Below are 18,007 nucleotides of genomic sequence, written 5' to 3' on the forward strand. Positions count from 1 at the left end.
GGTTCTGGTTCAGGCTCGGGTTTCGGTTTCATGGTTGTGGCGGAGTGGACATTTCGTATTTTTTTTGTTTTTGTTTTTGTTCTGGATATCGTGTAGTATTTACCTTAGTAGTAGTTTTGGGGTGCGGACAGAGTGTACGAGTATTATGTATTGTATTTTATGGAATTAATGATTGATATACAGAGATTCATTACTTGAAAGCGTGAGATAAAGTGGGTCACGACTCTGGATTATAAATAAACTCTTCTGTTTCTCCCTTTCCCTTTTAACATGGTTATTTATGCACGTACATATGTATGTATGTATTGTATATTCATTTTGATTGCTTCTGCTGTAAAGCTCTGAGATAAGTTTGATTTTGCTTGTGCCGATTTTTAGGTACACTCCTAGGTACACGATTTATTTTTTATACGAATACGAGTATATATGTACGAGTAAGTATGTATTAATATCTGTGAGGTTTTTTATATATGTGTGTATGTATGTATAAGCGATATGACCTGATGTCGCCCTCCAAAAGAGAAGGTATAAATATACGAAATAATTAAGATCTGAAGGAAATTCTTGGCAATTCTTATGAATAATATTGCATTGGAGAGATTTTGTTTTGGAAAGCGCATCTCATCGGTGGTCCGAAGTTCCATCTGTCTGAGGCTGAGATGTTGATGCTAAATGATTTGGCTTGATTATTCATGTTCTCTAAATAATTCGAAAAATATTCATATGTTATAGGTATGTAGGTAGTATTTGTATGACACATAAAGGAAGTGGCTAAGTACTTTTGCCTATCATAAACATATTGTATAATAAGTATGATAAATATATCCATGTATTGTTAGAGTTTCTACGAATTGATTGCATTTGGCATTGTGTGTTTTTTCTTTGTAGGGGTTCTCTATGGAATCAAAATGTACTCGTGAGTGTGTGTTGTGTTGTGTTTAATTTTGTTTGATTGTGTTTGACACTCATCGTTTTTCATTTCATCATTTGGATAAATTAGTTTAAAATTGGTTTTCCTTGGTGATATTCTTGGTACGAGTATTTTCGATTATAAGATTACGAGCATTGTTGCGCTCTTTGGTCACATCAAATTGGGTTTTGGCTAGTAATAACATTTAGAGTTTCGAGTGAAATACATATTTAAGCTTGCCTTGCTCTTGGTATACGTTTACAATGTAATATCTGTATAACGCTAATATAAGTTGATTACTGGACCGAAATTGCATTGAAAAGTAATTAGATTCTTTTGAATGGTATTTATCTGTTTCTGTTTTCGTTTCTTTAGTTACGTCCGGAGAATAGTTGATACTGTAATAGAGTTGTTGCAAGATAATTAGGCCATCAATCTGGTTGTTTCACACGATTTTTAAAATACATATTACGGTGCTATTGGTATTGTTATTTGGGGTTTATTATCTATCTACGGATACGGATACGTATATGGGGCAAATACGATTAAGATGGGATCAGTTGCTGCTAGTCTCACATACATACCGATCCGTTAAAGTTACGGATACGGATGCGGATGTTACGATATTACGGGTTTTACGAATTACAGGAAAATACACCAACAAATTGTAGACAGGGAGAGAGAAACTGGGGAGCATTATTACACATATGATAGTTATTATTATATTATTACAATTATATATTTAAAAAAAATATTTAGATAGACATAGACATCAGTTTTAAGGGATAATTGGAGGGTTGGGTCATGCACTCGATTGGCTCGGGGATCCTTTGCTAGATATCTGGATCTTCTGGGATCTGTTGGGTTAAACTTTTTTCATACGAGTACAATGCAAACTACGGACATCTATCTAAGAGCACTTTAAACTCTTATTAGTACGTATGTGTGTGTGTGTGTATGTTTGCGTGTGTGTGTGTTTGGCTCTCACTGGATGGATGGATTAATGGATGGATGTGTTGTGGGTCTGGTGAGTGTCTACAGAACTACTACTAAGGTACAATTGTGGATGAGTGTGGGCATTAGTGTGGACTGCAGTGAGCTGTGGAGGGGGCGGGTGGGGTGGGAGTATCTACTGGGGAGACCTTTCCTCCAGGCGACTTACATTCAACCACAAATATGGGTTCGTTTAGTAGTTACTCTTGGCGATCTCTTTTTGTTGATAGTAGATCTTTTTAGATCTTTGTCGCAGACTCAGAAAGCGAGAACTTTTGAACTCTTAAGGCACATTTCGAAGTAATCATAATCATAATTATAAGTACAACTTACGGTAGGAATGAAACAGCGAAAGCAAAATACAAACCAAAAAAACAAACTCAAATCTGAAATGCTAGGTAAATACAGCGGGTTGGTGGGATTTTTGGGGACGGCGGGGTTGTATTGTTTTTATATATGGGGGAACAACACTGACTGTGCAACAAAGGCGAAGCATTAGCATTAGATATACAATACAATTAACAGTTACAATAAATTCGCAATGTCTTAATAGTAATAGTAGAGTAATAGTTGAAATACAAATACAAATGCGTATCAACATCTGGTAAGTCGGTTGATAGATTTGGTATAGATTTATAGATCAGATTCATATAGGTTCGTAGCTTTATAGTTGGTAGCAGCCCTCTAAAGCCTTCAGTGTCAGTCAATCAATCAAGTATATATACAATCAAGTAAATATGTATATATATATATATATATATATATGTATATATATGTATATCATACAATATCTCTATCTTCAGCTGCTGCTATCTTCAGCTTGGTTCGGTTCGGTTCGGTTTTAGTTGGCTTTTTCAGCTTCGATATTTTCGATAGTTTCTCTCCTTTTGTTGTTGTATTTTCAAAATATTTATTGTGCAGTTCAGATGGGCAGAAAGTAAAATGGCAAGTCAAGTAGTACAAATACAATACACATAGGAGCAAAACACCACAATTATGCAATAGTCATAGCCCCGAGGGACGATCGTCCCTCGGTAAAAGCAAGAACAACCACAAACTGAAAGCATAGATACATATACACAGATTCCATATAAATAGCATGCATTTTTAACTGGTCGTTTATTTGTATATTGACTATCTTTTACTTCAGTTTAAGTTCTAGGATAGTTCTGTATCGCTTCACCAATTATACATATAAAGGTCATACCCGTAGCAAAGGTTCAAGTTTCTCTTCTAGTTTCAGCCATATTTACATATGTACATTGATCTCAGCTCAGTTTTTGAATATAGTTTTAGTAGTATCTTGAGACTTTGCATATGGGCTTGGATTGAGCTTCAAATATTAAATATTTGATCAAATTTGGGCACATTGCCTGGAATCTCCTTAACTACTCAAGTAGGGCGTTATGAAATAAATGGCAAGCAAACAACTCATGCAAAATGCAAAAAAAAAACAATGGAAACTAAACAAAAATAGTATTCAAATTCCAAAAGAAAAAGAGGGAAATACTAAAACTAAAAAACTAAATACCGATGTATCCTAATGAAAATCAGCTCTTAAAACTTATTGGTTGGTCCTTAAAGTTGTACGACTATCATATAGTATAACTTTCGCCTTATGAGAATGGCTGACCGGGTGAGTGGGTGAGCGGGTGGGGAGGGGGGCGTGTTTTTAATTCCAACATTAATCCGATAAATTCATATTTATGGGGACTTATGATCTAATCATCGAAACTGACTATGTGATTTCTTTTCAAATACGTTTACCAGGACGACAATGATAAGGTATAATATTAAAAGAAAAAACATTAACATCACGTTCGGCACATAAAAACTAACATACACACTGTACTTGAATAAATATCGGATATTGGCACTAGTGTGCATGTTTGTTGGTGAGGACTTGGAGCTCTCTCAATTTTTTTAAAGTTTTTTTAGAACTAAAATAGATAATCGATCTTTCTAGATCGAAATGTCTTTGGAAGATGGTTTTAGGTGTTCTTGTTGTCTTTGTTAAAAAATAAATGTAGAAGTAGAGAGACAGGGATAGGTACAGGTACGATAGGAGGTACGATCATATACGATATCATAATCAACAATCAATAGAAATAACAATAATAATAATGATAATATTAAGTTTCCAATTGGGCTATGTGGTACGTATAGATATAACTTTGTTACGACTTCGGATATGTTTCCAACATTAACATTTATGGTACATACAAATATATAGGACTTGAATAAATTCTTCAAAAAAACAGCTTTACTCGTTCTATGTATATATGTATGTATATATATAGAGTATGTAAGTAAATATAATTGATATAATTATTTTGTTTTGTTTTGTTTTTGGTTTACTTTTAGCATCAACTGTATGTAATTATTACGTATGTATGTCTAGGCCATAGTAGGTCTCATAGTAGTATGGTAGGTACATTCATTCATTAATATTGTAGGTAATGCAATATAATTTAATTGATTGTTTGCTTCATTTTACCCTCTGCCCCCACTTGCAAATACAACGTTTTATTCGATTTTGCTTTGCTTTCGATCTATAACATTCTTTCCATTCAGTTTTCGATTCAGTTCTTAGAGATTCAAAACTTTGGCGGTGGTTTAAGATTAAAATTCATGTTCTGCAGCTGTGCAGCTGTGTAGCGCACATTGTTGAGATTCTGATTGTAATTGTAGCCGTAATGGTAGCTGCTGCTGTTGCTGGCGCTTGGATTGACGTACCCGAATCTGAGCGAATCGGCGGGGGGCTGGGCCCCGCCGATTTCGTTCAGGTTATATTATTGACTGAATGTGATATTGAGTGACGGACACTTTCGGACGTTGGTGTGGCTGTGGCTGATGCTGTTGCGCGCGCCATTCACCCGCAACAGCGGCACCGGACTAACCGTGCCGGATACGGAAGTTAATTGTCTTACCATGCCGGATCCCAGCTGCTGCAGTATGCCCGATCCAGAGCCGAGAGGACCCGATGATAGAACCGTCGACTGTCGGCGCGACCTTATCGACTGCATGCTCGACGACAACAAGAACGGAACACTGCTCGAGGTGTTCGGCATGGAGCCACCCTGTTTTTGGGAGTACAATAAAGGAGATTTCTTTGGAAGATTAGTCAAGGCTTGTCATATGTAATCGTCTATCTGGATTGGATTGGTGGATGCGATTTGGTCATACTTATACATAATTCGGTTATTATTGAATATTTTTTTGTGCTATGTACAAAGTATTCGATGTGCGTGGGTGTGTGAGTGTCAGTGTCAGTGTCAGTTTGAGTCTCTCGAACCCAAGACATTATTCATGAGTGGCTCTGACAGAGAAGAAGTATACATTTAGCTGATTGTGCAACAAACAAACAATCAAACAAACCAACAAACCAACGAAGCAACAAACAACAAAACGAAACAAAAGCAAAGATTTTTGGCAAACTCGTAAGTCAAACTCGAAGCTCAATCAATCGACAGACAGACATGAGAATGTTTTGATCCAAAAAACATTGATACAAACGAATATAAACGAATATAAGCGGTACGAGAATACTTATAGAATGGGTATAGATATATGGACATAGTATGTATGTATTTACATATGCGAATGAATATACATACACTCCAAATTATTCAAGTACTCAAATCAGATTTGGTCTCGTCGTCGAAATGGGGTGGTGGCTTGTGGGGTATGGAGCTGGGAGTTGGGGCTGGATAAGGGGCCGCATCAAATGAAATCAAATTACATTAACATAAAATTTAATATCAGCATACTTCTGAGTGTGTGTGTGAGTATGAGTGTGTGTGTATGTGTGTGTGTGTGTGTATGTGCGTGTCTAGACCTTAAATAGTTGAAAGGCAGAATAAGAGAGTGAATGCGAAAGAGACCGTGATGGAAAATTCAAAGAAAATTAAATTGAAAATCCGAAATTATGAAACGTGTACTCACGATCATGCTCCGTGCAAGCTGCGAATTTTTTAATTTTATTTTATACGTATAATCGATTTTTTTTTTTTTTTTTTTGTATTTGTTCGTGTTCGTACATGAAATGAAGAACGGAAAGTACATTCATGAAAAAAACGCAGCCTTTTAACGCATATGTACATATGTATTGATTGTATCTGTGTCCGTGTCTGTGCCTGTATCTGTATCTGGGCCTGGGCCTGGAGCGTGTCTGAGTGTGTGTTTTTTTGGCTGGTAAAAGGAACAACCCGGGGTTAAACATGATTCCACTGCGCTGCTGTTCAAAGGTTCAGCAACAGCAACGAAAATGCACAACAAAAATCTGGCTTTTATTTTCTTTTCGTTTTTATCAAGACATACCAATACACATATGCATATATAATACGTATAGTGTCCATGTGTACATATGTGTGTGTGTGTGTGTGTCTGTGTGTGTCGGTGTACATATCTCTTGAGTTTTTTTTTATTTTGTTTTCCTGGATAAGAACGCAACATGAACAGAGGGAAATGGGAAGGAAACCAAATTAACATTGAGCACGATCAGGACATTTAATGAATAAGTAGGTAGGTATACGAGTATTTAGAACAGTATAGTAAAGTATCGCATAATAGATATATGTATAAACATAAGCTGCAGTTGTTTATTCTGTTGTATTGGCTACTGATGGCGAGTCCTCCATTTAGTCTTCATGGCTTCACCGTCGTTTAATGGCCCTTTGATGTTAGCCATAAGAATAGAGACGAGTTAATTAGCTTAACTTTGGTCATTTAAGAGATAGATCCTTTGGAATGAAAGTCCTATCGGATATCAAAGTTCTTTCTCCCTCGAATATTGGAACACTTTATATATATTTGTAATAATTAATCCATAATCAAAAAAACGCTTTGTCTGAAATTCAATATTCAATTGGACCTTGGTAGCTATGAAATAAACCTCTCTTTCAAGTTACAAAGCTTCCACGATTTTCAACACATTATTTGTTACGAAGCCCCAGAAATTTCGGCGCTTAAATTTTTGCATTGATGATTTTTCCGTTCTCAAATTTGATTAGACTCTCCACTTCATAACATTTACATTACATTTGAACATCGATATTCAGATATTTTCCATTACATTTTCGTGTAGGCCTCTCTTTAACACGCACACTTGGAACACAAAATGTAATAAGTAAGTAGGAAAAGAATGTAACATGAACACCAAAAAACAAGAAAAATTGTATAGAATCGACTCTATTATGTACACAATACGGGTTATTAGCATAAGCTTCCATTTGGCCTGGCTGGAGGCGGGGCAAGACCCAGAGATAGAGAGAGATGTACAGAGAGATGCAGACACAGCTCTCAAGAACAGAACTCTTGAATCGCTGTGCAGAAGCAACACAAAAAACAAACCAAGATTTAACGAAAACGATGAAGAACAAGTTAAAGATAGGAGACATAAACAGAAACAGTAACACATACAGTATGTAGCAACAGCGCAGCAAAATGCATAGAGGGCGAACAAAAATCAAAATGGAGGGAAAATAAAAAACAACATAGGATCACAGAATATGGAAACAAAATCCATTCAAATAACAGCACAAGAACGAGTACGGATACGGATACGAGAACAGCAACGAGAGAGATTCAGACAGCAAGTCAAATTCATATTCAAACTCAATTTTCAGTCTCAAAAAACACATCAAAAGAGACGCAGCGAGTGACGCTTGCGGGTGAGCGAGTAAGCGAGCGAGTCGAGTAGGCGAGCAAACGAGTAGAAACTGGTTGGAAACGGTTAGAAACGAAAACGATCCAAGGTGCACCAACTACCTTTGGCATTCAGCTTTTTGGCATGGATGGAGGGATGGACAGAAACAAGAACGAGAACAAGAACCGTTGCAAGCTTGAACGAGAGTGTATGTTTTTTTTTTGTTGCTTGTAATGTATGTGTGTCTGTAAGTATTTAGAGAGAGACAGCGGGACAGAGTTGAGTTTTGTTGAGTGCGTTTAGGAGACGACAACGATAACAGTACAACGAGACAGACAACAACGAGACAAGACAAAGTCAATTTCGATGCTGGCTGGATGCTGCCCACAACTCGCACAAGAACATTATACGATCCGAATACGATTAGGTCTAACCATGTCTGGACTTTGACCTATACCCTTGCAGAGGCAATGCGTTTGGCTTAAGGTATGTAAGGAGTAAGCTGAAATGACTGTTTGATGGGTGATTCAGTTTATCTCTCATATATTTCTAGATGTATCTTTTAAGATATAACATGTCATAGGACTTCAGTACTATAGTACTTTAATGGAACAGATTCCCGTTCAAAAGACATTGCAAAGAAAAATTCGTTATACAAAATGAACGGCAATACCCAACAAATTCAAGCCCAGCAAGGGTATAGCATCTTCGACGTGGTCGAAGCGGTAAGTTTTCGACATAGTAGATGACAGATTGCTGTGTTTTTTTGACTTACAACATATACCGAAGTCGAGGGCACCGATAGACTCGATCCAGAGCTACCGCGGGCACCACCGTACTAAATGTTTTAGAGAGTGGAGATCGAATGACCCCGATGAGGAGGACAACGTTATTTTGTTCATTTTGTGTGTCACACGTGTGGTGGGGGTTTTTTTTTTTTTTTGTTTTTTTGTGTGGGGAGAGTGGAGATAAGAGATAAGAGAGCGTGTGTTAGAGCTTTTGTTGAATGTTGACTTCATAGCGGGGGGGGGCTTTTGGAGGGTAGTGGGGATAATGAGATAATCAATTACGTAATCACATTCATAAAAAATCAAACTGTGAAATGAAACGGAACTGAGAAGGAAACTTAAAAGTGAAACTGAAATGAGAACGGAATGTTTCTTGTCTGGTTTTGTGGCAATGTTTGCTTCAAGCAGCTTGTGATGGCAACTGTTAACTGTTAACGGTAACTGTAATTGTAGACTGAAATTAAACACGCTAAACGCTACGCTAGGCGCTATAGCTATATGGCTATAAGGCTATATGGCTATATGGCTATGATATCGCTATTTGGATATAGTAGTAGTTATAGTTCAACTGGATATATGATGACACATGGGCTGCTGAAAGAGCCAAACGAAACGAAGGGCGGACTCAAACGAAATTCCAATAAAAGATGATAAAAGTGACTTTGTGTGGCCCTTTGTGGCCGCCGAAAGTCAATTGAAAGGGAAGAGGCCCAAAATGAAACAACGAAAGTGAAAAACCACAACAAACAATGGCAATGGCGGCCACAAAATGAACGACAAACAAGAATGAAAATTCAAAAAAGGAGAACGGAAAGCAACAAATGAAAACCGATATTCGAAAACGAACACAAAACTGGTACTGGATCTGAAGGCTCGCCCAGTGGCGTGGCAGACACAAACAACTTACAGTTGGCGGCGACAAATTGATGGCGGAGCCCCGGCGCTCCTGTGGCCCAATGCTTGAGTGGCGTCGCGTCGGTAGGCCGCTGCCCGGCGTGCCGCCCGGCGATGAGGCGCACGAGGGCGCGATGCGGATCTTGGGTGTCATCAGCGTGTTGTCCGAGAGCCGTCGATTGGGGAACACGTTCCCAACGCGCAGGAAATTGCTATCCGGCGACGATGGCGAGCAGCCGAACCACCAGCCACCCAGCATGCCAGACCCTGCCGCAGAAACAGAGACAAAAGGTAAATTTACATACACATACATTGAAGCAATAGAGAGAGAGAGAGAGAGAGAGAGAGGGATAGCACAATAGAGATATACAATTACGTGTACGCTGACAGGGCCAGCATTCGGTGCTCTGAGCCCAGCTAATTAAGTCTAATAATGTTCGCGGTCGAGGCCTGAAAACAGAGGCACGTAGCCGTAGCCCCACGCACTCACAACCAAAAACCACCAAACCCCAGAACGGCGCATCATTTCAGAGCTGCTCCACCCATCCACAATCCTTCCGTTAGCTGGTTCTGTCACTGTCAAGGACATTCGCACATTTTGCGGTTGCGGCCGCTGCATATGACTCTTGTTGGCTCCGTAACCAGACCCTGACACCTGGCATCCCCACCCCCCTCCCCGTCCACGTCTCCGTGGCTTCTGGTTATGCCACCAGGCGAGGCACATTTTGTGGCAATACATGGGCGTAAGTTATTAACTTGAATATCAAGTTTATCCATTCACTTTGTAGTTTATTGGGGTGGCTTGTTGCGAAGATGAGTAGAGTTTTCCGCAGTTATAAAGTATATGCAAAATTGTTGGCTTTAAGACATAGCTACTGCAAACAGGAGTTAACTGTCTTTAAACATGGATGCCTCATACTCTCAGGTTTAAGCGTAAACGCTTAGTTCCTTATGAATACAAAGAATACCATCTATTCTCAGAAAAATGCAACCATTTGCAAATGTTGGCCCTTCTGTGCTGTCTTTTGAGAACCACAAACGGACTGGCTCTGTTTGTTTGCCAAAGACAGAGACGCCCCCCATAGAGAAAAAGACTCTCAACTTTTCAATACGCAGCAGGCTGACATGTGGACAGCTGACATGGGGGCGGTCAGGGCCAGGGCCAAGCTTACATTTCTGGCAAATTGTTAGTTGCCAAGAAACTGCAGAAAGATGAGTGGAGAGTACAGGGTGCAGGGCCAGTGCCAGGGCCAGGGCCAGGGCCGAGTCGTGTCATGTCTACACGCGATTAAGGCCATCATAATAAATCATCATTAAGGCAAAGGTTCATTAGGCGCCTGCACTGCTGATACACCGGATAATACCTGGCCGCGGGCGCAGCTTTTAATTTTCATTTTGGTTATTATAAAATTATCATTTTCCTAATAATACAATTAAAGGCTCCGCACAATGGCCACACAATGGACAGAGAGAGAGATAGAAATGAGAGAATTAGGGCTTCCGTCACGTTCGATAGGTATCAAATTTGAAATCACGACTAAAATTTCCAATTATAAATGACCGGAGGCCGCATAATTAAGGATGTACATATTACTGGTACTGCCACAGCCCCACCACTTACCGCCAGAGTTCTTACGGGCCATGTCCTCGGCACTAGAGGTCTTGCGCTGATCTATGCGCAGGTTGGGGATGTTGAAGGGCGGCGCGTTCATGTTATCCGTTGAGAATTGGTGGCGCAGTGTCCGGTGTCGCTCGGGCGAGGCCATCGACAGGTTGTCCAGCTTCAATTTATTCCGCTGCTGTCGATCGATGGCCTCCAGCATCTGCTGCAGTACCTGACATAAGAGAGGAACAGAGTGCTAGTCTGAAAAAATTATAGAGCCTTCAGGGGACTTACTTCAAGCAGATAGCAATAGTGTTCGAAATTGAGTGCCGGATTTACGGTGTGCGGTATGAGCAGAGGCAGCACATTGGTGGCCATGGTCTCCACGCTCAGGCCGTATGATTTGTCCACAAACAGCTTATGATAGATGCCTGTGGAATCGAAGAGCAACAGAGACTCTTGTGATAAGCTCTTGGCTCTCCAACAGTGCGTTTCAGGATTTGCGGCTTATTCCATTCGCAGTTCCGTACAATCCCGAAACGCACTGTTGGCATATGTTTGCATCCACATATTCGCAATCGCATAGATACAATCGAATATTCATGTATGAGTGTGTTTGTGTGGGTTGTATCTGTGAGAGTCCAGCAAGCTCGCAAATTGAGTTTTATGCAAGTTAATTAGTTTTTGGCTATCGGCGATGGGCAAAAACAATGCGGACTGTTGTTTTTGTCTGTGAAATTGAACAAGGAGGCATTGTCTGGGTCAACTTACGCACAGTACGCATGATGATATCCGGATCGGGTATGCGTATATTGGCCAGCAGCGGTAGGACCTCCTCCATGACCTGCACACAAATTACACAGACGATTTATCGAACTCAGTTGGGGCTTAAAACTGAAAAAACATAACAAAAAAGGGTGCAGCACAGCACTCACCTGTGCCCGCTCCATGCGGTCCATTACTCGCTCAATGCACATGAGCACATTCTGCACTATCTTCGGATCAGTAATGTTCTTCTCGAATACCAATTTGACCTTGGGCAGGACCATGCGGCGAATGGAGAGCTCATCGATGCTGTCAAAGACATTGGCCACAGCCACAACGGCGGCACTCTAAAGCAGAAAGAAACCACAAAACAACGATATGGAAATTCATGTTCACATGACTAGCTAACCCCCAGGCTCTTTCTATGGCCTGAGTCGCAGTTAATTAAGAAATTGCTGGTGTGCTGTGCGAGTGCCTCGTAATTACACAATGAGCTCTGTCAACCCATTTCCATTCTCCGGCAGCCGTCTGTCTTTCTCTCTGTCAAAACTCATTTGCATAGCCCAAGAAAGCAGAGCACTCACCTGCACTTGTATCGTGGATCCGTCGAAGGAGCAGAATAGCATCGGCATTATGTCTGTGGTAACATCCTCCGGCTTCGTCTTCTCAATAATCAAATGCAAATTCTCAAGTATCGTAACGCTTGCCTGAATGGATTTCGGTGTATTGTAGACGATTCTGAAAGGCGACAGACAGCCAGAGAGACAGAGAGCGATACGCCACAGATGTGATTAGATAAAAGTTGTCCCTGACTTATGGCCGGATTGTAGGATGAAACGAATTACTAAAAATAAACGCATTAGTCCGTGTCCGTGCCGTGCCGTGCCGTGTCCTTTGTGGTTGTGTCGTGTGGAAAACTTTTTCGGCAGGGTGTCAATAAGCGCCTTACAAGTGGCCAGAAACTTTCCAGCAAAGTGCGAATATAGTGAGCGCGAACCGGAGCTCTCCGGGATCTCCGGGCTTTGTGTGTTTCACTAATTTATGCACGGCTGCCACAAAAGGTGAGAGCACCCTCCCACGGCATAGTAGTTGAGCTGGGAAAGTTTGCAGCTTCCACTTGAGCTCTATAAATTACAATATGAACTGTCCTGTCCTCCCAGCTCCAGCCGCCCTACTGAGCGCAATAAAATGTCATGAAAATTAAATAACAGAAAAAGTGTCCGAAAAGTTTTTCAATTGTTTAAGAAAACACTTGTGAGAGATCTCCAGGATCTTGGTATACGGAAAGGGAAACGAAGACGAAGACGAAAAACGGAGAGAAAGAGAAACTCCGGAAGCTGCCCCAACAATGAGAGTATTGAAGCACTACTTACCGCCGGACTTTATATGAATGAATATGAATAGGTGTAATGAATATATTTACGGGTACTCTTATTTGAATGAATGAATCTTCACTTCGATTGGGTACTTATCGGATATAATAAAGGATAATAACAGCGTTAGTTGATGAAGAGCTTTCGAAACACGAATTTAATCAGTCCATTCTCTATTTCCCATATCAAGTAATAATTTGTCAGGTTTTTAGTTTAGTTTATAGAACATTTTATATAAAAACAGCGGAAATATTTCCGTCACCATCATGGTGACCCCCTCATTAGTCACCGATCTTATAAAAATTCCTATTCTACTTTCATCTCTAGCATCCAGCTCAAGTCCCAGTTTCCCATTAGGGCCTGCTCTCAGCTTAATTTCCTTTCCATTCACAAGTTTGAAAACTATTCACAATCTCTTACTATACAAAAGTATTACTTACTTCATTGTGGCGGACATCAAAGCATCGTACTCGAAGTGCGTGGCTTCCTGGACAAAGAGCATGACGGGCTGCAGGACCGCGGCCAGGACCTCGTTATTGTTGATCTCCGACTTGAGCATTGGCCAAATGGTCTGCCACCAAAGTTTCTGAAGACGGAGAGAAAGGTGCATAAAAGTGAGAGAACAGACACAGTCATTAACTAGTCTATGGCATTTCAATTGCCGATGGTAAGCTGTCATTAACGGTGTCGGACAATGGCCAAAGCCTTTCCACCTTCCGCTTCAGGCTCCATTGTCTGGGTTCCTGTTGCGTGCCTGTTGTTGATGGCTTGACACCCCACGGCCCCGCTCTGTGCTCGGAGCCAGAAAAACAAAAGGACACTCGTTTGCAGCAACATTTTTGTCCAACTGTCATAAAACGGCCCGTAATTCACAAATTGTTTGGCCGTAAAGCGCACAACGTAGCGCCGTGGTAAATGATTAATGCGCTGTCTGTTCCCTACTCCACTGGACTGCTCTTCCCAAACCAAAACCAAAAAGAAGTAAAATATAGAAAACCCAAAAATGGCTGCATCCGTTTCCGGTGAGAGCCCTGAGAGACAGAGACAGAGACAGAGACAGAAACAGTGACGGAGACTTACACGTGGTATCACCGGCATGGCCTCTATCAAGGTGGTCTTGTAGAACTGGGACTTCTGCTGCGTGTCCTTCATGTTGACCACGTCCAGGAATTTGAGAGCATTTATAGCCGGATCGCTGTGGAAGATGCAAAAGAACCTTAAGTCGCAAGTATCGCATCAAATTAAATTGAATTTATCCATCTGCCTGTCACTTTGGGTAAATATGGTACGAGTGCAAGTACTCTTGAATAAAATCACTCGTATTTCAAACGAATATTTAACGCATTTTATATAATCTCTTTAAAGTGTTTAATTGCAGTTTTTCGCTACGAATTGTTTGAATTGGATTAGTGACTAAATGGTAGGCAATTAAATGTAAAACTCGAATATTCAATTCATCAACAGACAAATTAAAACACACCGAATATTAACTAAACGAAATATTTATGTATCTCGGCAGGGACTTCAATTAAAATATTAAGCCCCATTCCGCCCGGTCACACCCTCGGGGCCACGGAGTGCGGTGGCGCTGCCACAACTTTCTGAATACTCAGAATTTTAAATACTCGTACTTTTCATTGTTATGTAAATTCGAATTGCTGAAATTTAATTGCCAAAAAGTGTTTACTTTCGACCACATTCTGTGAATACCAAACCCTTTTATTGGTCTAAGTCTGTTATCTGTGGCGGAGCAGGCCAAGAGGGTCCTTGGCTGGGAAATTGCTCAGAAAATGAGAAATACAGTTGTATTGTTCGCCGCTGAGCAGAAAGTTGCATTGACAAATCCCCACGGTGCGCTTTTATACACAATGAAACTAATTCGAATTACGTATGCGCCGTGTTGCACGCGGCAACAGATGCTGTCCGGCTTACTTGCCTTCTTGTCGACTTAATCAGCGCAACCAACCAAGCAAAATCATATTTCAAGTATATCCATCTACCTAAGAGTCGGTGAGTCGCGGAGTCTCGGAGCCGCGGAGTCACGGAGTCGGGGCGAAACTCTGTGGCAGAGTAAGAGAGGAAAGTTAGCTTGCCACTGATTGCCAAGACACTCGAGACATTTGCATACGCAGCTAAAAACGCGGAAAATGTTGACAACATTTAAATTAACTTCAAAGTGCTGCCACCAACCTGGCTGACAGACTGACTGCCTGGCCAACAGGGAGGAAGGAGGAAGATGGGGAAATGGGAAGATGCTCGAGATGGGAGAGGCAGTGGCAGAGCGGCAGTGGAGATGGTGATGCCAATAGAGCGGAAGAGCCGAAGGGAAAGTGATGGAAGTGGAGCAGCACGCTGTTGCTGTCCCTGTAGCTGCTTCTGTCAGCGTGTTTAAAGTCGCACAAAGATGGGTGTAACGAAGGGTATATCAGACTGAAGATCTACCATGCAACGTATACTTTCACTGCACTTTAAATATACATATACAAGATATTGTCAGAAACACCAAAACCGTTTCCTTCTTGCAGGTATTTTTTCCAAGCAATTTCGGTTATCTACAAATTGGAAAGGATTATCTCTATAGAGGATTTAGCCCTGAAAAAATGTTTCTACTTTGAGGCCACTTCTTTCATTTTCCTTCCTTTCACATTTCCATTATCAAATCTTTATTTTAGATTGTATGCGGTATCCACTAGCTGGGGCGCCTCATGGAATCGTCATCTGTGTTCGCTGTGCTGCCATTGCCACTTCAGCTATGCCCCATCTCCCCCAGCGACCAGCATCATCTTTGGCTTTGTTTGTCTAAGCGCGGCACGCCTGCACGGCCGGACTCCTACTCCCTCCGCAGATCTCTCCAGGAGCCAGGAGGCAAACAGCTGCTGTCGTCATAAATCCCAGAGTCAGGCAGGCAGGCAGGCAGGCAGGCAGGCAGGCAGGGAGGCAGCAAGACAGGAAGGCAGGTCCTAGGAGATGCCTCCAACTGCCACTCGAATTCCACTACTAGAGCACAATCAGCTGAAAAGCTTCCACTCCAGCTCTGACCTTCATTCATCTCTCTTTCAGCTCCGCGTAGGACATTCGCCGCGCTACCATTCATCTCTTCTCGGAGCTTCCAGCCTCCATTCACTTTGCATTGTGTATGTCTTTCAGGTCTGATTACCGTTTTCATTTGGCAAACAGACGTAATTAAAGCGTGTGTGTGTCTTCGTTGCTTGAATGGTTGATGTTGGTGCAAAAAAAAGTGAAACCTTCAATTGAATTTCAGCTACAAATTGGCTTAGAGATTGCGTGTCCCACCACCACATCAAACCACACACATTCAGGTAAATGTGTGTTTGTGTGCTTTCAGCAGGTGTCAATTACATTTAAAACTCAACAAAAAAAACTTTGTGTGAAAAAACTGCACAAATTGCTATTACTCTGACGACTGTTACTCCTGGCTGTACGCTTTAGCTGAAAGTTAATTAATTTATCCACTCACATGAAGTACTTGATCAACTGCAGAAGCTGGGCGGTGGGCCGGGCCGTTGCATCCCGACTGGCCATGCGCGAAGTGGCCTCCTGCAGGGCAATGGGCAGACGAGGCATCAACTTGTGGACCATATCATCCAACTGTTAGGGACAGCAGAGGGAGAAGGGGGGAAAAAGTATAAGCATAACCGAAATAAACTTGGCCACAACATTAGAAACCACTTGAGGACAAGTCCAATGCCCCAGACAGGACGAAAAGTTTTAATGACAAACGCCTGGGGGGGCTACGGCTACGGCTACAGCTACAGCGACAGCTACAGCTACAGCTTCTGTTGCTCCGCTCCGTCACCTGTCCGCACAAGTGGCAAAATAATTAGAGTTTCAAGTGGACTTTTTGATTACATTTGCATTTGACAAAGCTGCGAATCTAATTACAGCAGGCAAACAAGCCAAACTCGAAAGAGCCCACAGACCAGAATCCACAGCCCAGAAGCAGCCAAGCGGAGCGATTCTGGAAACTTTTTATCCAACCAATTGGCACTTGTCCTTCGATGTACATCCCTCTGCTATTTACGCACCGTTTCCATTTGCTTGGCATAGTTGGAGGTGGAGTTTCCGGCCTGTATCAGGGGCCTGCCATTGTTGAATACCGCACAGATCACCATTCCCAATGAGAACATATCGCTGAGCAGACTGCACTTGGACGTTGACTGTGTTTCGGGTGCTAAAATATATCACAATATACAAATTATCGAAGATACAAATGAATGATGCGAATTTACCCATAAAATCCAGATTCGGCTGGGCCATCTTTGATACCCTGTTACTCCACGGCGGACACGGAATTGAGCTATTCAAATCAGTCTCATTCATTCTTTCTGCAATGCGAATATGAATACAAATTGCCATTCCGCCCCACACATCCGTCAGTTCAATTCATTTCAATTTGGCCTATGGACAGTGGCCACAATATACTACTCGTGGTAGTGGTACTCACCCACATACTCCATGCCAGCTAGCTTCCATATACCGCGTTTAGTTATTAGTACAGAGGATGGACACACATTTCGATGAATTACGTGACCGGAATAGTGAAGATACGCCAGGGCCTCCGTCAGCTGCAGGACAACATATAGCATACAATATCCGAGCGAAGGCCACACTCCCAACTGCCACTCACCTGAAGAAAGCCGTATTTGAGTTCCATGTCCAAGAAGCTGTATTCCTTTGCATGAGCGGGCCGCTGCGGCTGGACGCCCGCCGGCCCCTGTGTCTGGGCCGGACCCACTCCGGCACCCGCTCCTCCAGCAGCTGCCACATTCGCATTGTCATAGGTCTTCGACTCCTTCACGAGCAGACGGATAGACAGACAGGCAATAAAGAGTTAGTGCCTAATCCCGGTCTGAGCTCGTCGAAACGTTGCCTTTTCGTTTGGATCACTCTTTGGAGCCCCACCAAATGGCAACCTTCGAATCATAACTTAAAAATTCCCATTGCATTTGATGATAAGCCACTTAAACTCGCTCTCTCGCTCTCTCCCACTCTCTCTTTGTTTTTTCCAACCTT

General features: G+C 41.8%; 1 protein-coding gene across 6 annotated transcripts in view; it reads right to left on the reverse strand.

The window, feature by feature from the left end:
- Positions 1 to 18,007, reverse strand: part of LOC108153188 (SCY1-like protein 2) — a 20,292-nt gene continuing 2,285 nt past the window's right edge. The window contains exons 4-19 of one of the 6 annotated variants that reach the window (XM_033388041.1): positions 17,622 to 17,786; positions 17,439 to 17,559; positions 17,224 to 17,319; positions 17,020 to 17,165; positions 16,452 to 16,582; positions 14,054 to 14,168; positions 13,414 to 13,559; positions 12,185 to 12,338; positions 11,771 to 11,947; positions 11,607 to 11,679; positions 11,130 to 11,266; positions 10,854 to 11,067; positions 9,246 to 9,499; positions 8,326 to 8,388; positions 4,834 to 5,013; positions 1 to 1,308 (exon numbers count right to left, since the gene is read on the reverse strand). In XM_033388041.1, coding sequence (XP_033243932.1) covers positions 1,282 to 1,308; positions 4,834 to 5,013; positions 8,326 to 8,388; positions 9,246 to 9,499; positions 10,854 to 11,067; positions 11,130 to 11,266; positions 11,607 to 11,679; positions 11,771 to 11,947; positions 12,185 to 12,338; positions 13,414 to 13,559; positions 14,054 to 14,168; positions 16,452 to 16,582; positions 17,020 to 17,165; positions 17,224 to 17,319; positions 17,439 to 17,559; positions 17,622 to 17,786 — 2,199 coding nt within the window. In that variant the 3' untranslated portion in view covers positions 1 to 1,281. Of the gene's footprint in view, positions 5,014 to 5,848; positions 5,867 to 8,325; positions 8,389 to 9,245; positions 9,500 to 10,853; positions 11,068 to 11,129; positions 11,267 to 11,606; positions 11,680 to 11,770; positions 11,948 to 12,184; positions 12,339 to 13,413; positions 13,560 to 14,053; positions 14,169 to 16,451; positions 16,583 to 17,019; positions 17,166 to 17,223; positions 17,320 to 17,438; positions 17,560 to 17,621; positions 17,787 to 18,007 lie in introns of all 6 variants that reach the window. The other 5 variants (XM_017283002.2, XM_033388040.1, XM_033388038.1 and 2 more) reach the window with 5 other exon arrangements.

This window comes from Drosophila miranda, chromosome XR (assembly GCF_003369915.1).
Source record: "Drosophila miranda strain MSH22 chromosome XR, D.miranda_PacBio2.1, whole genome shotgun sequence".
In the NCBI taxonomy this organism is placed as follows: Eukaryota; Metazoa; Arthropoda; class Insecta; order Diptera; family Drosophilidae; genus Drosophila; species Drosophila miranda.